Here is a 27,528-nt window from a genome sequence, read left to right as displayed (position 1 = left end):
ATAATGGCTGCCTCGGTGATGATGTGGATAACATGCTTGGTAATTGCTACTGAAGGTAAATATAAGTGACGAAACACTTTCTATATTCAATGGAGATTTCTGCTAAAAGCAGAGTCGACTGTACGATTGTGTTTATGGAATCTTGGTAAAAAGAGTATGCTAGATTGTATCTCAAAAGTTGTGAAATGCAACCAAAGGCTTTAATTAGCTGATGAAATATTGCTGGACATGAAGGGAAATTCGACTATTGAAAAGCTGAAGTACTGTTTATTTTGTTGCTAATATTGCTGATCTGGCCTTAATAGGAGGTAATATCCATACTGAAGCATTGTCATATTGAGACAGGATTGTTGTATGAGGTGACGTGAAATTCGGATTATGTTCAATATGTTGTTAACTTATATAGCGATGTGCATGCATATGTTTGTGTGTGGCTCTGTGTACTAGATATAAACTTTCAAAGTCGGTAATTACCCTATGGATGTCAAATGTTATAATATTTCACTGTGACGTATCACGGATAAAAGTACGAGCACATGTACAGGAACGTCAAACTGAAATAATAATACTCATCTTGAACTATGTAAATAATTACTGTCCACCCGTGAAACTCCGGGGTAGAATAGGTCTTCAGCAACCCATGCTTGCCGTAAAAGGCGACTATGCGACAGAGAGTACGGAGATTGCCTCACTGAGTGTGACACTGGGTATTACGATCGAAATGCAGGTCTACCTCCAGCATGAATCGTAGGAATAACACATGTGTGACCTAACGCCGAGGTAGTGCTAACTGCACTGACGGGTGTATCCCAGGATATCAAGCCATGGTAGTGCTAACTGCACTGACGGGTGTATCCCAGGATATCAAGCCATGGTAGTGCTAACTGCACTGACGGGTGTATCCCAGGATATCAAGCCATGGTAGTGCTAAATGCACTGACGGGTGTGTCCCAGGATATCAAGCCATGGTAGTGCTAACTGCACTGACGGGTGTATCCCAGGATATCAAGTCACGGTAGTGCTAACTGCACTGACGGGTGTATCCCAGGATATCAAGGATATTGGTGCATAGACTGCAGCACATTATGTGACAGTCCAGGAGGTAACTGTACAGCATGCCCAGGTGGGTGTGATGGAGTATTTGGGGACTCCTGCTGCTGAGTTTTGACGAAACGTTTTAATAGCATTACTATTCATAAGATAGATATTCAAGTGTTGATCAAAACTTGTAGGTTATACTCTCGGTACAACATTTCATGTATAATGTATAGGTATATACTCATTATTACTTTTATTAAACATCATACTCATTATCCATTAAATCATATTCATGAAATACTATGAATACATACCTGCATCTTTCCTTGCAGCTGGTCCATGTATTGATAATCAACACTGTTCAGACTGTGACAACACAACGGGACATTGCCTCTCTGAGTGTGACACTGGGTATTACGGACGTAAATGCAGCAAGAACTGTAGGAATAACACATGTGTGATCTCAAGCCATGGTAGTGATAACTGCACTGAGGGTTGTGTGCCAGGATATCAAGGCGCCAGCTGCAACATACCATGTGACAGTCCAGGAGGTAACTGTACAGCATGTCCAGGTGGGTGTGATGGGGGATATTGTCAGCTGCTCTCCTCCTGTGTGTCTGGATGTGTAGACTCCTACTACGGGACTGACTGTGATGGAAAATCGGGTAAGTGTTATATTACAGCTAGGTTTTATATTACTACTATCCTATAGGCTACAACCTTAGGTATCCACGTGTCGATCAGATCTGTACTCTCGGATTGGTATTGCCGTGTGACCAGGTTGACTCTCAAGACTCCACTTGTCCAGGACATTCGAGGGCTCACTTATCCTCTGACGGATGGGGACACCTATTTCTACCGCGTTTGTCATATATGTGTGTTTGTTGTTTAACGCCACACTCAGCAACATTCCAGCTATATGATGGCCGTCTGTAAATAATCGAGTCTGGACCAAACAATCGAGTGATATACACCATGAGAATAGATCTACACAATCGGGATATGAAGACATATATCAACCAAGTCAGTGAGCCTGACCACCCGATCCCGTTAATCGTCTCTTACGACAAGCTGGTCGCTCTTTATGGCAAGCATGGTTGGTGAAGACCTATTCTACACTGGATCTTCACGGGTCTTTCACATGTGTTGAATTATTTTATATATGTATACTACACAAGTTCTGAGTTTGGAATGAGTCGTTGTCTCTCTTCCTTCATGTACACAGGTTAACGTTGTATTTTTTTCAGTGGGACTATCTTTAGGACTGACCGCGGCAGCTTTCGGTTTCATCGTGATGATCGTCCTTGTTGTGTGCTGCAAGTCCCGCCAACGCTTGAGATGAAACAGGTGAGTGAGTGAGTGAGTGAGTGAGCAATAGTAACACAAACTACAAAGCTATGCCTTTCATAAGAGTTGACTTTTTGAATGAGGACCAATTGAGGGATCTGTGAGTCAGTCGTGAATGACTGTCTCATCACACCTTGATGGTGTGGTGATCATGATATCAACCACTGGTCTAAATGGCCCAGATTCGATATCATATCATAACTGAGATAACACATATGTCTGATGACAGATCTGAATAAGATGCATATAGTTCAGAACAGATCTTATTCAGTAAAACATAATTTTACATGGACATCCAGACTAACTTGAGACACCATCCCTCCAAGTAAAATTGACATACTTTTGTAAAAGTGAAATACTCTGCCTACATTCTAAACCCACTAGGTCTGCCGTGCAAGTTTATGTAAAACACAGGGTGATATCAATATTGAAACATTATATACATGATAAAGATATCGGAATATGAACAGTCAAGATATTAGCTTTCTCGTTTTGCTCCATGTACACAAAATTTGTGTATTTGTGTATGATTTATTTTTACGTAATTTCTCTTCATGGAGAAACTAGTTTACAAATATTGGTCCAGAATAGTTTCGGCTCAAGAAATATATTATTTTCAATTATAGTGACTGAATATGGTTCTAGGCCGCTTTTAGCAATATGTCAGCACTATCACGGCAGAAATGGGTTCACACCTTGTACCCATGTGGGGAAAGAACCAGGATATTCAGTGCCAATCTGTGCCTTCAGTGAACTCTTAACCACAAGGATATCCTCTCGCCCCAATTACAAGTGTTGTGAACGCAAGCAATGGCATTTTACATTCAAGTCGGCATGCTTATTATAACCAAACGGGGTCCAGTTGTCTAAGGCGTGCAGAGTTGCGTCCCTTAGGCACGCCAGAAACCTATGAGTGTGGGTTCGAATCCCGCTTCGCTCCGATTTTGTTTCTAGGTTTGTCAGCACCATACCCGTGCTCGATGGTGTCACCGAAGTGACGTCTGAGACCTGAATCACTTCCGGTTTTCCACCCACATTAAGCTGACACGGCGCGATATAATTGTAATACTGTTAAAAGTGGCGTTAAACCCAACTCACTCAGTCTAACCAAGCAGTTCATTTGCAGGTTTCAGCAGTACGTCACACCAGTCCAGTTCACGCATGTGTCAGCAGACGCCATTGATGCTCGAGAATATGCCGTCGTGGATGAAGCAGCGATGTATGATGCGCTCACTGCAGGGGGACAACCAGCCAGCGACGGTTATGTGGAGCTGAGGTCGGTCCATCGTTCAGACCTATCACGTGACCGGGCGCATGCGTACACAAATGAACCAAGAACCACATTAATGTAAGCGTGGAAGCGTTACTCCAAGTGTTTAGTTTAAGACGTTATATAAAGACATCATGTGACCTGAAACATGCAGATATATCTCAAGCATCCATATATTTTGTCTACCTGGATCTGATATAGCTACCTCGGAGGTCATAGCACGAGGCTAAAGAATCAAAGTATCCGGAACAGTGTGTGTGTGTGTGTGTGTGTGCGTGCGTGCGTGCGTGCGTGCGTGTGTGGCAGGAATAAAATTGCCAAAATTGTAGTGATTGAGTGAGCAGTGTATTCGGCGTGAAGAGCAAATGCTGTAACCACTTGGCTACCCCACCGCCCCTCAATTATTGTAAGAGGTGTTAGTTTCTTATAATAGGTGTATGCTATAATAGCTGTATAATGAACGAATGAGGAACACATTACAACTGGTAGTGAAAGTTAGAATCACCAGTGATCTTGAGGGAAATTTCAAAGTTAACGCTTTTTTTATCAGTTGTGCTTAATGCTGCTTAATTTGTCAAACTTTCATTCACTCGACGAGGCATACTGTGTATGAGTCTCCCAATAGTAATTGGGGGAGACAGCCTCACTCCTCTTCCAGCGACTAGTATAATACATCCAGTGTGGTCAATATGACATTGACGCACACATCTCCCTGTTATTGTACGTGTTTTTGGTGTTACGCTTTATAGACATAAACGAGTTGCACGTTGTCTGTGTATGTCACTTCTACTCTGAGAAACAAGTTCATTAAACAATATTTCATTAAATATCCAACCATTTTGCAATAGTATTTCTATCAAAGTAAGAACATGGATTTTATCAGATATGTCAGTCTATTCCTATGTCATGTAAAAAGAAACACCCGATTGTAAATTTGATTAAAATGTGCATGCATGACCATGCTTTTATATCATTATCGGGCTTTTGTTTTGTAATTTCATGAATAAAACTTTTTGTCTGTATGTCTGTGTGTCTGTCTGTTCTTCCTTCTAATACTTGGTAATAATATTTGATATTTCATGACCCCTACTTTTTTTAAAGAGTATACACAGTTATGCGTAAAGGAGAGAAGTAGACTGAAGTCACTATAATTATAACTGAGGAAGTCGTTACTTCCCAAGCCCACACCAAATTTAGGTTTATCATACAGAAAATACCAAACAATTTCCGTGCACTGACACCAGTGTCACTCAACGAATCTGCATGCCTCGCTGTACGACTACACCACCGGCCGTGGATAGTGGGTTCTGTCTGCTGAATTAATGCAGGAACTGTTCCCATTCTACCCACCGTTTGAGTTTGTGTTGGGCTCCTATTGAGCTAGTCAAGACACACACTCACATATTCCACCCGTCTAACGGGATTGGGTGCTCAGGCTCTACCACTCCGATCCAGATCATGGCGTCCCTCAAGGCAGCATACTATCAGCCACATTTTTCAGCATCGATAGCGTTGATGGTTCACTTTTTGTGGACGATTTCAACATTTCTCGTTGTGGTAAGATAATGAGTGAGTGAGTGAGTGAGTGAGTTGAGTTTAACGCCGCCTTTAACAGTATTCCAGTTATATCGCGGCGTGTCAGTTTAATGTGGGAGGAAAGCCTGAAGTGATGCAGGTCTCAGATGTTTACCACTTCGGTGAAACCCACGTGCACGGGTATGGTGCTGACAAACCTAGAAACATAATCGGGGCGAACCGGGATTCGAACCCACAATCATAGGTTTCTGGCGTGCCAAAGGGACGTAACTCTGCATTGCGAATCGCGTCGCCTTAGACGACTGGGCCACCCGGTAAGACAATGAACACAATAGAAAGACAGCTACAGCGCAGTCTTAACAAAATTCAAAATTTGGTCAATGAAAATGGCTTAACATTTTCTAAATCCAAAACAAACTGTATCTAATTTTGTCGTAAATATAAACCTCACAAGGATCCATATTTATGGGAAGATGGTACTCCTATCAGGGTAGTAGAGGATACAATACACCACCAAGGCCTAAGGCTCTGTCTTTCAGCTTTTAGGACCTCTATCTGATCAGTTTGTATGTTGAAGCTGATGAACCTTCCCTCGAACAGCGCCGCATTAAACTGTCACTGCAATATATCACTAAATTGCATTCAAATCAGTCAATCCCGGCATTCATCTCATCTTAAGTTACTTGAAAGAAATTGTACTCGATAATACATTTTAAATATGTATGTGAATAGTTAATTACTGTTTTTTTTATATTTGGTGTGATGCTTTTTCCAACTGACATTATTGACAGCTCTGTGTCCAGGAGGTTGAAGTTCGGTAAAATTATTGCCCCCCTGTGTGACACGTAATGTCATAATTGATGTAACTTTCATCAACCAGTGTTATAAACCAACTCATTGCTAACTATTGTTTCATATTGACTAGTACTGTGCACAACCACCAGTCGCTAAACTGATGACGTAAATCCTGCTGGGGTATCTTACAGGAAGCAGAGGTACTGTAAGTCCCCATGATCCCCAGTGAGGTGGCCTAGCTTTGGTTACTGGTGGCCTATAGCCCGTGTTTTAAAATTGTAAAATCATATTGTTATACCCAACTATGTTGGATACATTGTTTTTAAATAGAACTTTATATTCATTAATAAATTGTGTAAATATCAACTTGGTCTCGTCGCTATATGGCTGATATAATGCCGATGTGACGTTGAATGTTAAACTCACTCATTCACAATTTACAGACACTTATGATACTCCCTGCATTCTGGTGAATGCGGCGCAGTGAAGGATCACAAAAATACTTTCATGTTCCTTGGTTTGCATATTTATAAAATAATGTATTCATTCAGTCAGGCAATAATGTATGCATCTGTGCATCAAACGGCAACGTGATTTGACCTCACATGTCTTGTTTTGGTTTCCGTGCAGTTATTTCCAATTGTGAAAGGACATGACTCATCGACACAAGTTTTCTTGTTTATGAAACCATCCCACTAAATCAGGCACCTATTACGGAAAAAATAACGATTCAAGTGCATACGTTGTTTAAACATTGAAACTCCATGAATCTCCAACATCAACGGGAATAAGCTGTATTCCCAAGCCTCTTACTGAACACAGTTCCCTGATATAAGACTATGTCAGTGCTGTTAACGTGTGATTAATGGTAGGGATGAGAAAATAACTTGATACTGATTATTAGTCTCTGTCCGCGTAGGTTTTCAGGCTGCTCTGTCGTACGCTCTGACATGGCGACAATCTGACGTTCCTCATACAACGACAGTATACGAGTATACCTAGAATTAACGACAATGCAGTATATCTAGATTTTATGACAATCCAGTATACCTAGATAGAGTGACACTCCAGTATATCCCGATACAGCGACAATCCAGTATACACAGATACAGGGACAATCCAGTATACTCAGACACAGCGACAATCCCGTATTCCCAGATACAGTGACAATCCAGTATACCCAGATATAGTGACAATCTAGTATACCTAGATACACCAACAATCAAGTATAGCCAAATACAGCGACAATCCGGTATACCCAGATACAGCGACAATCAAGTATACCAAGATATAGTGACAATCCAGTATACCCAGATTCAGCGACAATCCAGTATACCCAGATACAGCGAAAATCTGGTATACCCAGATACAGCGACAATTCAGTATACCCAGATACAGCGACAATCCAGTATATCTAGATACAGCGAAAATCCAGTATACCCAGATACAGCAACAATCCAGTATACCCAGGTACAGTGGCAATCCAGTGTACCCAGATACAGTGACACTCCAGCATGCCCAGATACAGTGACAATCAAGTATACCCAGATACAGTGACACTCCAGCATGCCCAGATACAGTGACAATCAAGTATACCCAGATACAGTGACACTCCAGCATACCCAGATACAGCAACAATCCGGTATACCTAGATACATTGACAATCCAGTACACCTAGATACACCGACAATCCAGTGTACATATATTCTGTAACAATCCGGTATACCTAAATACACCGACAATCCAGTTTACCTAGATCAACCAACAATTCGGTATATCTAGATACAGCGACAATCCAGTATACCCAGATACAGCAACAATCCAGTATACCCAGGTACAGCGGCAATTCGGTATATCTAGATACAGCAACAATCCAGTGTACCTAGATACAGCGACAATCCAATATAGCAAGATACACTGACAATCCAGTATACCCAGATACAGTGACAATCCAGCATACCCAGATACAGCGACAATTCAGTATACCCAGATACATTGACAATCCAGTATAACCAGATACAGCGACAATCATGAATACTCAGATACAGTGACAATCAAGTATACCCAGATACAGTGACACTCCAGCATACCCAGATACAGCGACAATCTGGTATACCTAGATACATTGACAATCCAGTATACCTAGATACACCGACAATACAATTTACCTAGATAAACCAACAATTCGGTTTACCCAGATACAGCGACAATCCTAGATACAGTAAGAATCAAGTGTACCGAGGTAGAGCAACAATCTTGTATACGGAGATACATCGAAAGAAAATATTTTTTTTAATATGTCTGTGACATTTTCTTTTAGCAGATATTTTTTTTTTATGAATATGGCACAGGTTTCGAATACAAGACAAGATATTCTTTATGCGATGTTTCTGAAGTCCTAAATGTGCTGAATTCATAGGATTATCTCCATTGCAATCTAATAATAAAAAAACAAAAACATATATTAACTTATTAACAGGACAGCGTAACACAAAGTTGTTTCAAAATAACCTATTGATATATCGCTCAACATGTTTCATTTAATATTCATTCATACATTTGTGCTTGGTAATATTTCCTTCTCTCCACGCGACAGTGTTCGTTTCCACCTTCCGGGTAAGTTGAGGGGATGCGGGAGAGGGGGTGGTGTGTGTGTGTGTGTGTGGGGGGGGGGGGGGGGGGGGGTGCTACTGCAAGTAACAGGGCTTTAGATTCCGTTAATTTGAAAGGGTGCTAGTTGTATGACAACATGTGGATCACCAACCCTCACTGAGACACACGGGATGCAGATGACGATCAATGTAAGTATCTACGGGTGTTGTAAAGGTTGATATTTCATGGATTTACTTTCACTTTGCATGAGTTCATTTAGGAATAAATCTTCATTGATCGACTGTTTGACTGTTTGATTGACTGTTTGATTGATTGATTGATTGATTGCTAGCCTGCTTGTTTGATTGATTGATTGATTGGTTGGTTTGTTGTTGTTGTTGCTGTTGTTGTTGTTGTTGTTGTTGTTGTTATTGTTGTTGTTGTTTAACGCCGCACTCAGTTATATTCCGGCTATATCAAGGCGGTCTGTAAATAATCGAATCTGGACCAATCAAGTGGTTGACATAATGAGCACCGATGAAAGCTTTTGGGATTCGATGACATGCATCAACCAAGTCAGCAAGCCTCACCACCCGATCCCGTTAGTCGCCTCTTACGGCAAGCTTAGTCACCTTTTACGGCAAGCATGGGTTGCTGAAGACCTATTCTACCCCGGAACATCACGGGTCAGATTTTCACTGAGTGAGGACATGTATAAACGACGGAGCTTGCTTCCAATGTATATCACGTAAACGTCACATTTAAAACACTACATTATATTACTGAATATTAATAAATCACTAGAATCGATACAATGGTGCATGCTCAGTATCCATCCTGATTCCCAGCTTCATAGTGTCACTTAATGCCACGTACCAGTATGTTTATAGAAAAAGCTGTAATGGTGTAACCAGGTCACTGACTGACCCTATGAGATCCAACATAAGACATAAGTCTTATTGTATGTAGAGTCTTTATCACACGGACACTGGTAGGCGTCGTCCTAGAGTGTGACCCGGGGTCCGGAGACAGCGTGTCCCGAGTCCCGTGAGTCGACCGCCGCTCCGGTCGTGTCTCTTCCTTATACAAGTACAATCATACAGTTGTATACATGATGATGAATACATTTACAGAAGTACGTACAACATTCTGATCGGACAATACATGCCATGGGTATTGTTCATTTTTATTTGAATGGACATGGATAGATTGACTTTACCTGATTGACATTTATGCTCATCTATCTCTAATGAAGCTGGGACTTACATGCATGACAGGTGGCATGTCGCTGTGGGCGTCAGTCAGCAACTTTACTACACATGACGGACAGCGTCTCAAAGGACGGACAGTTTGTATACCTAAACACGTAAAAGTAGCTGTATGACAATATAATGCAGTACAATTGGAAACTACAACGCTGACGTCCTTCCACCACTTTCCAACCCCTGTTGTTATGCTCTTCATCGTCTTGTTTCATTGTGTATGTCAACGGGAAAAGTTGTTTATCCCTTATGTGTTGTTTCAATTCAGTTTCAGTCAACATAATGGCTGCCTCGGTGATGGTGTGGATAGCATGCTTGGTAATTGCTACTGAAGGTAAATAAAAGTGACAAAACCCTTTCCATATTCAAATTAAATCTTTGCTAAAAGCAGAGTCGACTGTACGATTGTGTTTATGCAATCTCGGAAGAAAGTGAATGCTCGATTGTATCTCAAAAGTTGTGAAATGCAAACCAAAGGCTTTAATTAGCTGATGAAATATTGCTGGACATGAAGGGAAAGTCGACTATTGAAAAGCTGAAGTACTGTTTATTTTGTTGCTAATATTGCTGATCTGGTCTTAATATTAGGTAATATCCATGCTGAAGCATTGTAATATTGAGACAGGATTGTTGTATGAAGTGACGTGACATTCGGATTATATTCAAGATGTTGTACTCTTATATCGCGATGTGCATGCATATGTTTGTGTGTGGCTCTGTGTACTAGGTATACACTTTCAAAGTCGGTAATTACCCTATGGATGTCAAATGCTTTAATATTTCACTGTGACGTATCACGGATAAAAGTAAAAGTACATGTACAGGAACGTCAAATTTAAATAATAAATACTTATCTTGAACTATGTAAGTAATTACTGTCCACCCGTGAAAATCCGGGGTAGAATAAGTCTTCAGCATCCCTGGTTGCAGTAAAAGGCGACTATGCGACATAGAGTATGGGGATTACCTCACTGAGTTAGACACTGGGTATTACGATCGAAATGCAGGTCTACCTCCAGCATGAATCGTAGGAATAACACATGTGTGACCTAACGCCGAGGTAGTGCTAACTGCACTGACGGGTGTGTCCCAGGATATCAAGTCATGGTAGTGCTTACTGCACTGACGGGCGTGTCCCAGGATATCAAGCCATGGTAGTGCTAACTGCACTGACGGGTGTGTCTCAGGATATCAAGCCATAGTAGTGATAACTGCACTGACGGGTGTGTCTCAGGATATCAAGCCATGGTTGTGCTAACTGCACTGACGGGTGTGTCTCAGGATATCAAGCCATGGTTGTGCTAACTGCGCTGACGGGTGTGTCCCAGGATATCAAGCCATGGTAGTGCTTACTGCACTGACGGGCGTGTCCCAGGATATCAAGCCATGGTAGTGCTAACTGCACTGACGGGTGTGTCTCAGGATATCAAGCCATAGTAGTGATAACTGCACTGACGGGTGTGTCTCAGGATATCAAGCCATGGTTGTGCTAACTGCACTGACGGGTGTGTCCCAGGATATCACGCCATGGTAGTGCTAACTGCACTGACGGGTGTATCCCAGGATATCAAGCCATAGTAGTGATAACTGCACTGACGGGTGTGTCCCAGGATATCACGCCATGACAATGCTAACTGCACTGACGGGTGTGTCCCAGGATATCAAGCCATGGTAGTGCTAACTGCACTGACGGGTGTGTCTCAGGATATCACGCCATGGTAGTGCTAACTGCACTGACGGGTGTGTCCCAGGATATCAAGGATATTGCTGCATAGACTGCAGCAAATTATGTGACAGTCCAGGAGGTAACTGTACAGCATGTCCAGGTGGGTGTGATGGAGTATTTGGGGACTCCTGCTCCTGAGTTTTGACAAAAAGTTTTAATAGCATTACTATTCATAAGATAGATATTCAAGTGTTGATCAAAACTTGTAGGTTATACTCTCGGTACAACACTTCATGTATAATGTATAGGTATATACTCATTATTACTCTTATTAAACATCATAGTCATTATCCATTAAATCATATTCATGAAATACTATGAATACATACCTGCATCTTTTCTTGCAGCTGGACCATGTAATGATAACCAACACTGTTCAGACTGTGACAACACAACGGGACATTGCCCCTCTGAGTGTGACACGGGGTATTACGGACGTAAATGCAACTCTACCTGCAGCAAGAACTGTAGGAATAACACATGTGTGACCTCAAGCCATGGTAGTGATCACTGCACTGAGGGGTGTGTCCCAGGATATAAAGACGCCAGCTGCAACATACCATGTGACAGTCCAGGAGATAACTGTGCTGCATGTCCAGGTGGTTGTGATGGAGGATATTGTCAGCTGAGCTCCTCCTGTGTGTCTGGATGTGTAGACTCCTACTACGGGACTGACTGTGATGGAAAATCGGGTAGGTGTTATATTACAGCTAGGTTTTATATTATTACTATCCTATAGGCTACAACCCTAGCTATCCGCGTGTCGATCATATCTTTACTCTCGGATTGGTATTGCCATGTGACCAGGTTGACTCTCAAGACTCCACTGTGCAGGACATTCGAGGGCTCAGTTATCCTCTGACGGATGGGACCCCTATTTCTACCGCGCTTGTCATGTATGTGTGTTTGTTGTTTAACGCCGCACTCAGCAACATTCCAGCTATTTGATGGCGGTCTGTAAATAATCGAGTCTGGACCCAACAATCGAGTGATTTACACCCTGAGCATATATCTACACACTTGGGATACGATGACATACATCAACCAACCAAGTTCAGAGTTTGGAATGAGCCGTTGTCTCTCTTCATTCATGCACACAGGTTAACGTTGTATTTTTTTCAGGTGGTACAGTGGGACTATATATAGGACTGTCTGGAGCAGCTTTCGGTTTCATCGTGATGATCATCCTTGTTGTGTGCTGCAAGTCTCGTCAACGCTTGAGACGAAACAGGTGAGTGAGTGAGTGAGTGAGTGAGTGAGTGAGTGAGTGAGTGATCGATTGAGTGAGTGAGTGAGTGAGTGAGTGAGTGATCGAGTGATCGAGTGAATGAGTGAGTGAGTGAGTGAGTGGGTGAGTGGGTGGTTTGGTGGGTTGGTTTTTGGGTTGTCGGGTGTGCGAGTGAGTGAGTGAGTGAGTGAGTAAGTAGGTGACCGAGTGAGTGAGTGAGTGAGTGAGTGAGTTGGTGGGTTGGTGGGTTGGTTTTTGGGTTGTTGGGTGTGCGAGTGAGTGAGTGCGTGAGTAAGTAAGTGACCGAGTGAGTGAGTGAGTGAGTGGGTGGGTTGGTGGGTTGGTTTTTGGGTTGTTGGGTGTGCGAGTGAGTGAGTGCGTGAGTAAGTAAGTGACCGAGTGAGTGAGTGAGTGAGTGGGTGGGTTGGTGGGTTGGTTTTGGGGTTGTTGAGTGAGTGAGTGAGTGAGTGAGTGAGTGAGTGATGTGGGTGGGTTGGTGGGTTGGTTTTCGGGTTGTTGGGTGTGCGAGTGAGTGAGTGAGTGAATGAATGGGTGGGTTGGTGGGTTTGTTTTTGGGTTGTTGGGTGTGCGAGTGAGTGAGTGAGTGAGTGAGTAAGTGATCAAGTAAGTGATCGAGTGAGTGAGTGATTGAGTGATTGAGTGAGTGAGTGAGTGAGTGAGTGAGTGAGTGAGTGAGCGAGTCAGCAATAGTAACACAAACTAGTCATCGTGGTATGCCTTTCATAAGAGTTGACTATTTGAATGTTGGTGAATGGGGCGATCTGTGGATGTGGTGATCATGATATCAACTACTGGTCTAAATGGCCCAGATTCGATATAATATATCTCGCCGTAATGTCACTGGACCAGTGCAGATTACTGTATACAACAACACCTTCCGCATTGGGGAACTCCAGTGTTATCATTCATCCGTTACACATAATGAAGTTATCAATCCGAGATAACACATATGTCTGATGACAGATCTGAATGAGATGCATGTAGTTCAGAACAGATCTTATTCAGTAAAACATAATTTTACATGGACATGCAAGCCTAACTTTAGACACCATCCCACCACGTAAAACATACTTTTGTAAAAGTGAAATACTCTGCCTACATTCTCAACCAACTAGGTCTGCCATGCAAGTTTATGTAAAACACATGGTAATAGCAACATTGAAACATGATATACATGTTAAAGATATAAACTGTCTCGTTTTGCTCCATGATGTTAACACAATTTGGGACTCACACTAATTCATGTATTTGCTTATGATTTATCGTTACATAATTTCTCTTCATGGAGAAACTAGTATACAAATATTGGTCCAAAATAGTTTCTCCTCAAGAAATATATTATTTTCAATTATAGTGACTGAATATGGTTCTAGGCCGCTTTTAGCAATATGTCAACACTATCACGGCAGAAATGGGCTTCACACACTGTACCCATGTGAGGAAAGATCCCGGGCCTTCAGCGCCACTTGTGAACTCTTTAACCACAAGGATACCCTCTCGCCCCAATTACAATTGTCGTGAACACACACAATGTCCTTTTACATTAGGCATGATAATTCTAACCAAGCAGGGGCACGGGTGGCCCAGTCGTCTAAGCGCAGCGATTCGCTGTGCAGAGTTGCGTCCCTTGGGCATGCCAGAAATCTATGATTGTGGCTTCGAATCCCGGTTCGCCCCGATTATGTTTCTAGGTTTGTCAGCACCATACCCGTGCTCGATGGTGTCACCGAAGTGGTAAACGTCTGAGACATGAATCGCTTCAAGCTTTCCTCCCACATTAAGCTGACACTACGCGATATAATTGTAATACTGCTCAAAGCGGTGTTAAACCCAACTCACTCACTCTAACCAAGCAGTAAACTTGCAAGTTTCAGCAGTACGTCACACCAGTCCAGTTCACGCATGTGTCAGCAGACGCCATTGATGCTCGAGTATATGCCGTCGTGGATGAAGCAGCGATGTATGATGCGCTCACTGCAGGGGGACAACCAGCCAGTGACGGTTATGATGAGCTGAGATCGGTCAATCGTTCAGACATATCACGTGACCTTGCGCATGCCTACACAACTGAACAAGCGTTACCCCAAGTGTTCAGTTAAATGACGCTATATAAATACATCACGTGACCTGAAACATGCAGATATATCTCAAGCATCCATATATTTTGTCTACCTGGATCTGATGTAGCTCGAGGCTGTGTGTGTGTGTGTGTGTGCGTGTGCGTGCGTGCGTGTGTGTGTGTATGTGTCTGTGTGTGTGTGTGTCTGTGTGTGTTTGTGCATGTGCGTGTGTGTGTATCTCTGTGTGTGTGTGTGTTTGTGTGTATATCTGCGTGTGTGTCTGTGTGTATGCGTGCGTGCGTGCGTGTGTGTGTGTGTGTGTGTGTGTGTGTGTGTGTGTGTGTGTGTGTGTGTGTGTGTGTGTGTGTGTGTGTGTGTGTGTGTGTGTGTGTGTGTGTGTGTGTGTGTGTGTGTGTGTCGATGATTTGGAAAGGGCTGTATTCACTTAGCCGTCATGTGACCAATACTTCAGTACCCTGATGAATGTTTGCAGCAACATCATTCGCACTTAAGGCTCGATTTCGTAGTACCTCGTTCTAATCGATGCTGTACTCATCATGTTGACCTGGAACGCCCTCAACGTAATCGAACCTCAACATTTTGGGTTTGTTGGTATTTGTTCCATAGTCTGCTTATCACAGACTGTGAAACATTAAACGCGTTGGCTATTGGCTAATCAATAAGAGAGACAGAAATAATGGTCCACATAGATTAATTGACCTTCATTGAAAGTGCCAAAATCAGGAATGACACCCTGTGCACGTGTGTGGCGCTACTGCGTGCGGCGAGTGCAAATTATTGTACGTGTTTTTCTTGCTGCACGTTGCCTGTGTATGTTACTCCTACTCTGAATTGAGAAACAAGTTCATTAAACATGCAACAATTTACAATAATATTTCTATCAAAGTAAGAACATTGATTTTATCAGAAATGTCAGTCTGTTCCTATGTCATGTGTTATGTGTATGGGTGTATGCTTTTATATGTTTGTTAGTATATCAGATGCATTTAGACTTGAATTGAAACAAGAAGGCTTGGGTTTGCGTAATTTTGCTTGAATAGTACACCTGGGAAGCTGGCTGCCTGAGCGGGTTAAGTAATTCTGTCATAAGTGAAGCTTGTAGCTAATCTGCATTATAGTATAAGGTTGGGGTGATTCAAAAATAGTTAGTTTTTTCTGTTTCTTGGGTGTTGGCCAGACCTGTATTTTTAATCTCCTCATTTTTAATGTTAAAGTTAGAACACTGTGTGAGAGATTGTATCCCATGTCGGGGCTTGTGAAACTGAACTAGAAATCATGTTGATATTTGCAAATGTGTGCCCTGGAAAACTTGCATTGTGAGCTTATGTGGAACTATGGATATATGTGTTTTCGTGGACCAAGGAGTGGAGTGAACAATGAAACATGGGAATCAGGGTGACTATATAAGTATACAGTTTGCTGTAGCCCTTTGGTGGGGATATTATTGTACATGGTAGCCCAAGCCTTATTCTCCCATAGTAAACTTAGCTGTATTTGTAATCTATCATGCATTGTTAATAAATATCCGTCTTAACAGTTGTGCAAATCCTTTATTTGTGCGAATGGATTTGGAGTGTATCCCTTCGTTCCACTTCCACTCGTAACACATGTAAATATAGAAAGAAACACCCCATTGTAAATTTGATTAAAATGTGCATGCATGACCATGCTTTTATATCATTATCGAGCTTTTGTTTTGTAATTTCATACTGAATAAAACTGTCTGCCTGTATTTCCGTGTGTCCGTCTTTTCTTCCTTTTAATACTTGGTAATAACATTTTATATTTCATGACCCCCTACTTTGTTTAAAGAGTATACACAGTTATTGTATAGGGGAGAAGTAGACTGAAGTCACTATAAATATGATTGAGGAAGTCGTTACTTCCCAAGCGCACACCAAATTTAGGTTTATCATACAGAAAATACCAAACAATTTCCGTGCAGTGACACCAGTGTCACTCATCGAATCTGCATGCCTCGCTGTACGACTAAACCCCCGGCCGTGGATAGTGGGTTCTGTCTGTTGTGTTAATGCAGGAACTGTTCCCATTCTACCCACCGTTTGTGTTTGTGTTGGGCTCCTATTGAGCTAGAAGGTTGTAGTCAAGGCACACACTCACATATTCTACCCGTCTAATGGGATGGGGTGGTCAGGCTCGCTGACTTGGTTGATACATGACATCGATCCAAAGTGCGTTGATCGATGGTCATGATGTCAATCACTGGATTGTCTGGTTCAGACTTGATTATTTTACAGACCGCCGTCATGTAGCTGGAGTATTGTTGAGTGTGGCGTTAAACAACAAAGAAACAAACATATTCACATATTCTTTGTTAGACTAAACCCCAAGCAACTTATGGTCAAAAGTCGGCTTGACCAGTGCTTTGTTGCTTGTGTGTGATCATACCGAACTGTTGTGGATCCTTGTTCATAATATCAATCACTGGGTTTAGAGATCCGCACTCGATTACCTGCAGACCGCTGTTACAAATGTAACCATTATTGAGTTCGGTGTAAAACAACAAAGAAACAAGGTGGTCAGTCGGAGTCTATTTCTTGTCTGGTTTGCATTTTTCAAAATATTGTGTGGCTTCAAGTTAAACGACATAATAAATGCATGTGATTCCTATATCGTTAGCGTGTCTTTTATTTATGATTCAGGTAATGACATCAGGGTGCAATTTCTTCTTCCATGCTGTCTACGTATCTGCCCCAAAGATTCTCTGTTCCACCCCATACTTCCTCGGGTGGATTCTACGACGATCTACACTCACTACCACTTTCTGCAGTCTTCCTAGATCGAGCGGTTGACACGCTGTTATTCAACTTGAATACTGCTCAAAGCTGCATCAGAGCAACTCACTCCGCAAGTGTAACCACAACCTCAAATCTCCAAAGCCATACTCCACACGTCCCAGACTGCAACGTTGACTCGCAAGCGCCACACCACACGTCCCTAACTGCAACTTTGACTCGCAAGCGCTACCCACACGTCCCTAACTGCAACTTTGACTCGCAAGCGCCACACCACACGTCCCTAACTGAAACTTTGACTCGCAAGCGCTACCCACACGTCCCAAACTGCAACTTTTACTTACAAGCGCTACACCACACGTCCCTAAATGCAACTTTGACTCGCAAGCGCTACCAACACGTCCCAGACTGCAACTTTGACTAGCAAGCGCCACACCACACGTCCCTAACTGCAACTGTGACTCGCAAGCGCCACACCACACGTCCCTAACTGAAACTTTGACTCGCAAGCGCTACCCACACGTCCCAAACTGCAACTTTTACTTACAAGCGCTACACCACACGTCCCTAAATGCAACTTTGACTCGCAAGCGCTACCAACACGTCCCAGACTGCAACTTTGACTCGCAAGCGCCACACCACACGTCCCTAACTGCAACTTTGACTCGCAAGCGCTACCCACACGTCCGAGACTGCAACTTTGACTCGCAAGCGCTACCCACACGTCCCTAACTGCAAATTTGACTCGCAAGCGTCACCCCACACGTCCCTAACTGCAACTTTGACTCGCAAGCGCTACCCACACGTCCCTAACTGCAACTTTGACTCGCAAGCGCTACCCACACGTCCCTAACTGCAACTTTGACTCGCAAGCGCTACCCACACGTCCCAGACTGCAACTTTGACTCGCAAGCGCTACCCACACGTCCCTAACTGCAACTTTGACTCACAATCGTCACCCCACACGCTCCTAACTGCGGCATTGACTCACACACAACACACACATCTCCTTCACACACCCTGTTCTACCCTACACCACCCAAACCTTCCCTGTCGTATCCTACACCGACTTAACTCTAACTGACAGCTCCCTCACCTCCATAACTCTCTCCCACACACACCCTGTTCTACCCTACACCACCCAAACCTTCCCTGTCGTGTCCTACACCGACTTAACTCTAACTGACATCTCCCTCACCTCCATAACTCTCTCCCACACACACCCTGTTCTACCATACACCACCCAAACCTTCCCTGTCGTATCCTACACCGACTTAACTCTAACTGACATCTCCCTCACCTCCATAACTCTCTCCCACACACACCCTGTTCTACCATACACCACCCAAACCTTCTCTGTCGTGTACTACACCGACTTAACTCTAACTGACACCTCCCTCACCTCCATAACTCTCTCCCACACACACCCTGTTCTACCCCACACCACCCATACCTTCTCTGTCGTATCCTACACCGACTTAACTCTAACTGACATCTCCCTCACCTCCATAACTCTCTCCCACACACATCCTGTTCTACCCTACACCACCCAAGCTCTAAGCCACGCCAACAACCAGAGTGACACATGTGTTGTTAGTCACCCATATAAACATCATCGAGGAAGTTGTAACATTACAGCTCCACACCAGATTTAGGTTAATCATACAGTTGATACTTACCGTATTCGACGTAATAAGCTCCCAGGGCGCTCTGAAAATAAGAAATAGGGGCTCTTTTTGGAATATTATTTTCCGGAAAAACAGAGTTGAAAGTTCCTAAATTTCGTGGTTTATGCTGACAACCTGAAATGTTTATATACGACATATATATTTTTCCAGGATTTAATTGCCCATAATTAAGGGTGCATATAACACAGGAGTGCGTATTATATACGAATAAATAAGTATTGTGTACATTGATTGGAAGGGGTGCTAATTGAGATTGTTCACTAGCCAATATATTAGCAAATATGGCCGTGGGAGCTTATTAGAGCCTGGCGCTTATTACGTCGGAAACGGTAATAGTTTCCTCCTCATTGTGTACAGAATGCGTCCTGCTCAACCTGTCTACATATATCGCTATACAGGCATAGCCACGTCTGCTGATGTTGTGTTCTGTCCGCATTGTGTTCATGCATGAACTGTTCTCATTCACCGTGCTGTTGAGTGTGTGTTGTTGGGCTCGACATTGAATAAGAAGGTTATATCCAAAGTCCACACATGCATATGCCTGGTTGCAATAGGCCCCGAGCAACCTATGGTCGAACGAGTCGCTGAATGGATCGGGTTGATCACTGTTTGGTTGATTCGTGTCATCATACCCAAATGATCCATAATATCAATCACTGGATTTACTGATCAAATGTTGAATATTTGAACACTGTTGTGACCTAGGTGAACTGTTGCTGAGTGAGGTGTAAAACAACAAACACACACGTACAAGGTGGCTAGTGGAATGAGCCTCATATCCGGAATGTATGCATTGCTTCTTTTGGGCATCAAGTGAAAAACATAATACATGCATGTGATCCCTTTGCTGAGGGCGGCACGGGTGGCCCAGTCGTCTAAGGCGCCGCGAAACGCTGTGCAGAGTTGCGTCCCGTGGACACGCCAGAAATCTATGATTGTGGGTTCGAATCCCGGTTCGCCCCGAATATGGTTCTAGGTTTGTCAGCACCATACCCGTGCTCGTGGGTTTCACCGAAGTGGTAAACGTCTAAGACCTGCATCACTTCGGGCTTTTGCCCCACATTAGGCTGACATGTTGGATACAACTGGAATACTGTTAAAAGCGACGTTAAACACAACTCACGCACTCACTCATCTTTGCTGAGATTGATGCTGTTTATTATTCTGATGACTAACGCGTTAACCACAGATCATACAGGTACGGAACGAGGGTTAATCAACTTTGTTAAAAGTGACGTAATGTTTGACAACATCAGGGTGCAAATTCTACTTCAAACCTGACAACATCTCTACCCAAAAGTTTGGTTTGAACTATGCGTTAGGCTTTCATATCTGCAGTGTCAGTATGCATACGGCTGTGCACTGAGGGAAGTGTGTCTATTGTTCACCTGACCTACCTTTACCCACAGCCTGAACTAACTTAGACATCATGAATAGTAATGAGAAAAAAATGTATATAATATGCAATGATTGCCTTCCTGTTTTGTTTGTCAAAATGTCAGCTACCTTCAACCCGTAATGGCTTACCCTACCCACATCAAGGGAATGACTATAACAGCCTTGACATGTGCGAGGCGTTTGGTTTGAACTGTGCGTTAGGCTTTCATATCTGCAGTGTCAGGATACATACTGCATGCACTGAGGGACGTGTGTCTGTTGTCCCCCTGACCTATATGACACTGAAGCTAATAGCAGTCCTGAATAGTCACCACCATGTATTTACAGTTTGATGGGAGTTACAATTTCACACCAATGTCCCTTGTGAATGGGACATTCACTGAGACTTACTGAGTTGCTTAATCTGTCATGCGGATCCTGATACAAATATAGCCAATACAGTCCATGCATGTCCATAATGTTTGGCAAGTCTAGATTACTGAAGAGTGTATCTGGGCTTCTTTGTTTTATTTTTAAAGATAATTTAATAACGTTTTTGTCTGTAAGATAGGTTTATTTCAGAGACAAGATGTTAATCTGTGAGTTGCCTTACTTTGATGATTGAGTGAGTGAGTGAGTTGGGTTTAACGCCGCTTTTAACAGTATTTCAGTTATATCACAGCGTATCAGCTTGATCTTGAAGCCCAAAGTGATGCAGGTCTCAGACGGTTACTTCACTTTAGGGAAACCCACGAGCATGGTGCTGACAAACCTAGAAACATAATCGGGGTGAACCCGGATTCGAACCAACAATCATAGGTTCCTGGCGTAAACAAGGGACGCAACTCTTCACAGCGAATTGTGGCGCCTTAGACGACTGGGCCACCCGTGTCGCCCTTGAGGATCAGTGACTCTTAGTGAAGAATAGTCACCGCGACTCGAGGTCATTGCTAATTCAAGGATAAAGTGATTACGGGTGACTTGTTGGATTGCGTGTCGTCGTATAGTTGCTCATGATATCAACCTCTGGTCAAGTCTCCACAATTTACACCCTGAATACTGCTCATTGCTGAGTTATAAAGGCCTGGGGCACTGCAACAATCAAATACACTTTCATGTTTTTGGGTTTACGTATATATACGACGATGCATTCACTCAAGAAAGGATTTGTGTATCTGTGTCTAACAAACGACAACCCTACGTCTCTAGTTTCAGTTTCTGTGTAGTTATTTTAAACTGTAAATTATGTAAGGACGCGAGCCACTGACACCAACATTATTATTTATGAAACCGCCCTACTAAATCAAAAACATGAAACGGAAAAATAACGAAATAAGTGCTTACGTTGTTTAAACATTGCATATCTATGGATCTCTAACATCAACGGGAATCAGATGTATTCCTATTTCTCTTAATGAGCATAATTTCTTCATGTAATGCTATATCTTAATAGTTAACATGTGTTGGATTGTAGGTTCACAAAACGTACCTTAGTGATAATAATGTCCGGGTAAATTTTCAAAGCAGCAGCTCTGCCTTACGCTCTGTGAGTGAGGACAATCCATCATCCCGGAATCACGGATCCGACAATCAGATGTGTGTTTAACCAACGACATTCATGGTTTTTGTATTAGATCTGCAGTTAAATTCAGTAAACTACGGTTATAACAAATTCAAAGGGACCCCTGGTTCGTTATAACCGTAGTTCATTATAAGCATACATACAACATACATACAGCAAATGGCCGGGACCAACAAATACGTTCGTAATATCCGTCAGTTCGTTATAAGCGTGTTCGTAGTATACTGAAGATGAAATCAGCAATACGGAAGTCACGGCTAGCCAAGTCTACAAAGGCATCACAAGTAGTTGTACACAGTTGGTGAATGCTATGTTCAATGTTCAATGTTCCTCCCTCATTAGTTACTAGTAAACATCTAAGACAAACATCAGATTGGATTATTCTACCTTATTAGTTACAAGTAAACATCTAAGACTGACATCGCTTTGGATTTTCCTCCCTTAGTAGTCACTAGTAAACATCTAAGACCTACATCTACTTCGAATTTCCTCCCTTATTAGTTACTAGTAAACATCTAAAACAATCATCACCTTGGATTTTCCTCCCTTATTAGTTACTAGTAAACATCTAAGACCACCATCACCTTTGATTTTCCTTCCTTATTAGTTACTAGTAAACATCTAAGACAACCATCACCTTAGATTTTCCTCCCTTAATAGTTACTAGTAAACATCGGTGACCAACATCACCTTGGATTTTCCTCCCTTATTATTTATTAGTAAACATCTATGACCAACATTACCTTGGACTTTAAGTCTTTAAAGTCTAATGGTCACATAAGTGTCAGAATATACGGACCAAGTACAGTGGCATGTTGATGACAAACCCTGTAAGTTTCCAATTCAAATGCTGTAGCAGGTCATACCATCTTGTAACTACATCGCCCCGATGGCTTTAAGAAATCACATGTTCACAGATAGACACTGACACCCCAAAGCTAGATACACCAGTGAGTGGATGGGTTTGATGGAACAATTGACTTGTTTTTGCATGTGTTTATGACAGGTGGGGCAGTTTATGCTAACCTTTTCGCTAACACCTGGTATCATCACTGTTTGAATGTGATTTATAAGCTCATGATATAGTCGGAATCGTTAAATCGAATCTGCTTTAAGTAGATATTTCCAATGATTATGTTGCTTTAATTCAACAGCAAGTTATATCATGGCTTATGCAGGACATGTTATTCTTTTCGCGAGCACATGGCGTCATCACTGATTTTCAGTGATTCACTCATAATGTTCACCGCTCGTTTGCCTTTTACACCCAGACAATAATAACTGATTATTCCATAGCGTTGACTATTTATACAGTGACATTGAAAGCTATGAGAGCATGAAATGTCTTGGACCTTTACTATCTAGGTGAAACAGAATCCAGGAGAATAACAATTTCAGGTTCCAGGCATGCCAAATGCTGTAGTGACCCTCACTTGCCTATGATCCTCACAAACACCATCGATAGCAACCCTTCTTAATCACAGAGAACTAACACATATTAAGAAAAACTGACATCCTTTGACATGATCATAAATATGCTTAAAAGTCAAGTATGTTCTTTATTTGTGAAACTGTCACAGTTCATTTCAGGAAATATTATATGTGGAATTGTTTAAACTTCACCTTCAATATCTTCACAGAAATATTTGCGTTAAAATATTACAAGGAAAACAAATATTAACTGGAAGAAAGGTTTCGAACAACTTATGATACAATGCTCAACGCTGTTTTTTATCATTATTTCAAACACCTGTGCATGATAATATTTCCTTCTGTTCACGAGAGAGGGGTCACGTCCAACATCCTGGTAAAGACATGCGACTATCAGCAGGAGACATAAGTTTAAGGGATTGTGAAAGAAGGGTGATTGATATAAGATAGCACTACTTCCACCATCCCTCCAGTGTGATACAGGCGACTCGTGGGTTACATACTGCGGGGTCTGCATTTGTACCAACAGGAAACATCCGTACATAAGTCTGATCAAAATGTAAGTATATGCTGGTGTTATATGCTTGATAGTTTAAGACATAAGGGAGAAAATGCATGGATGTCAACTTCTTTAGTGTGAGGAACACGACGGTTCGGAGTATATAACCGATGAATGAGTAAGTATATACTCCGAAACGTAGTGTGCTTCACAATAAAGAAGTTGACGTCCATAAATTCTCTTCCTTATGTGTATCACTTCTTAATGCCTTTTAAAGACTTAATCTAAGAAATGACATTCAGTGTGTATGAGTTCAGTAGAACATGACCTTTAAAAGAATGAGGACTAAACGGTATTAACGTATCAGCTTCCTTCCAGTGTGAAAGGTTATCTTCGTGTAAACTGCACCTTCACGCACAATAGTTTTAATGCTCATTGATAAGTACTAGATTCCATAAATGGTTCATCCTCAGCGTCCATCCTGATTTTATTCTCAACTTCCCGGGGAACATACATACCACACAGCTGGCCTAACTTTACAATTGTTTTCTGAATATTTATTCTTTGTTTATGATCTTAGTTTGTGCAGTCAACACTTGTTCTACTTTTAATCTACTTGTTGTATTGTGCATGTTACACAAACTGTTTTTTTTATATCAATTTCAGTCAACAGAATGACCGTACCCGTGATGATGTGGATAGCATGCTTGCTGGCTGTGACTGAAGGTAAACACTGCATTGCTAATATTGCTGATCTGGTCTGGTAATATCCATACTTTAACATATCTAAGTGGTAGTTGGACATTGTAACACAAATGAAGTCAGGGTTGTCTTATAAGCCAAGGTGAAACGAGGATTAAGGTCAAGATAATGTCCCTTATATACGTACGTGCATGCACAAGGTTATGCTTTTATGTGGCTGTTTGTACTATACCAGTCGTATTCCTGCTAAGAATTCAACTCCCTTTTTGCTTGTACTATATGTTCCCGTGTTTTTCAGTGAATAATTGACTTGACTTTGCATGTGTTTGTCATGTGTGCCATTGGTGGGGCAGGATACGCTCACTTTTTCGCGACCACCTGGTATCATTTCGATTTGACGGGCATTCATAAATTCATGCTTTTGGTATAGTCGGAATCGTACAATCGACTCTGCTTTATATAATATAATTATCATAAAGGTATCCCTACAAAGTGTCGCATTTTAACATGGATACCCCACACTTACACCTACTCCGTGCCAGCCTCTCCCACAGCAGCAAGCGTCAGGCATTGTTATTACATCTTTTGGTGTGAGGGAAGGACGTGGGAACGAACCACTAATCATGACCTAACGCTCTATTCACTACAACAGGGAGTCTGTAAATGCTGTGTGAATGTTGCATGCTCTTATGATTCAAATGCGGAATGTCATTTGCCTGATAAATGAAGTCAAACTGATATTATAACAATTGTGAACTATAAACACCATTCTTGTCTTAATCACGATCGTATGTGTAGCTTGTTTAGGTATATACTCAGTATTACTCTTATTACAACCATACTCATTATCCATTAAATCATATTCATGAAACACTATGAATACATACGTGCATCTTTCCTTGCAGCAGATCCATGTATTGATAATCAACACTGTTCAGACTGTGACAACACAACTGGAAATTGTCTCACTGAGTGTGACACTGGGTATTTCGATCAGAAATGCAGCTCAGTTTGTAGTGGTAACTGTAAGAACAAGACATGTATAGTTTCAACCAATGGTTCTGGTAACTGCACTGACGGGTGTGTGCCAGGATATCAAGGCGCCAGCTGCAACATACCATGTGACAGTCCAGGGGGTAACTGTACAGCATGTCCAGGTGGTTGTGATGGAGGATATTGTCAGTTGAACACCTCCTGTGTGTCTGGATGTGTAGACTCCTACTACGGGACTGACTGTGATGGAAAATCAGGTAGGTGATATTTTATAGCTAGGTTTTATATTATTACTATCATATAGGCTACAAAGATATCCACGAGTCGATCAGATCTGTACTCTCGGTTTGTTGTTTAACGCCCCCTGCAGCAATATTCTAGTTATATGACGGCGGTTTGTAAATACTCGAGTCTGGACCAGACAATCCAGTGACTGATATGAACTTGAATCCACATACAACATCCTAGTCAGCGAGCCACGATCCCGTTAGTTGCCTCTTACATCAAGCATAGTCGCCCCTTATGGCAAGCATAGGTTGCTGAATACCTAAGTAAAGATATTTTATAAAAAAATCCCGAGCTTCAGTCAAGAACGTGTATTCCTGTGAACTTATGATTCACATGAGCATTTGTAAATGCCCATGCATTTTATCTTGATACGCATGGCAACCATAAAGTTTCAGTAGTGAGTGAGTGTAACAGCTGAATTTGACAGGAAAGACTGAGGTGATGGTCGCAGTGTGATACTCCAAATGTATCTTGCTGTAACGTTGAGTGTCTGACTGTGACTCCTTGTACGGAGTGCTGCAGGCTGGTTTTACGTATTCTCTCCACACTATGTAGTCTGGAGGATGTCTGGAGGATGTCTGACTGTGACTCCAAGTACGGAGTCCTGCAGGCTGGATGTACGTATTCTCTCCACACTATGTAGTCTGGAGGATGTCTGACTGTGGCTCCTAGTCCGGAGTCCTGCAGGCTGGTTGTATGTATTCTCTCCACACTATGTAGTCTGGAGGATGTCTGACTGTGACTCCTAGTACGGAGTACTGCAGGCTGGTTGTATGTATTCTCTCCACACTATGTAGTCTGGAGGATGTCTGACTGTGACTCCTAGTACGTAGTACTGCAGGCTGGTTGTGCGTATTCTCTTCACACTATGTAGTCTAGGGGATGTCTGGAGGATGTCTGACTGTGACTCCTAGTATGGAGTGCTGCAGGCTGGTTGTGCATATTCTCTCCACACTATGTAGTCTGGAGGATGTCTGACTGTGACTCCAAGTACGGAGTGCTGCATGCTGGTTGTACGTATTCTCTCCACACTAAGTAGTCTGGAGGATGTCTGGGGGATGTCTGACTGTGACTCCTAGTACGGAGTGCTGCAGGCTGGTTGTACGTATTCTCTCCACACTATGTAGTCTGGGGGATGTCTGGAGGATGTCTGACTGTGACTCCTAGTACGGAGTGCTGCAGGCTGGTTGTACGTATTCTCTCCACACTATGTAGTCTGGGGGATTTCTGGAGGATGTCTGACTGTGACTCCTAGTACGGAGTACTGCATGCTGGTTGTGCGTATTCTCTCCAAACTATGTAGTCTGGAGGATGTC

The 27,528-nt window shown here is 42.4% G+C and overlaps 1 protein-coding gene and 1 pseudogene across 1 annotated transcript in view; both read left to right on the top strand.

Moving 5' to 3' along the window:
* Positions 1–3: 3 nt before the first annotated feature.
* Positions 4–14,914, top strand: LOC139461307 (scavenger receptor class F member 1-like; annotated as a pseudogene).
* A 9,989-nt stretch (positions 14,915–24,903) lies between these two features.
* LOC139460944 (platelet endothelial aggregation receptor 1-like) overlaps positions 24,904–27,528 on the top strand; it is a 7,223-nt gene continuing 4,598 nt past the window's right edge. The window contains exons 1-2 of the mRNA XM_071242419.1: positions 24,904–24,955; positions 25,837–26,181. Coding sequence (XP_071098520.1) covers positions 24,904–24,955; positions 25,837–26,181 — 397 coding nt within the window. The remainder of the gene's footprint in view (positions 24,956–25,836; positions 26,182–27,528) is intronic.

Source organism: Haliotis cracherodii, unplaced genomic scaffold (assembly GCF_022045235.1).
Source record: "Haliotis cracherodii isolate W230 unplaced genomic scaffold, xgHalCrac1.p SCAF_14, whole genome shotgun sequence".
Lineage (NCBI taxonomy): Eukaryota > Metazoa > Mollusca > Gastropoda > Lepetellida > Haliotidae > Haliotis > Haliotis cracherodii.
This window is presented reverse-complemented; position numbering and strand designations above follow the sequence as displayed.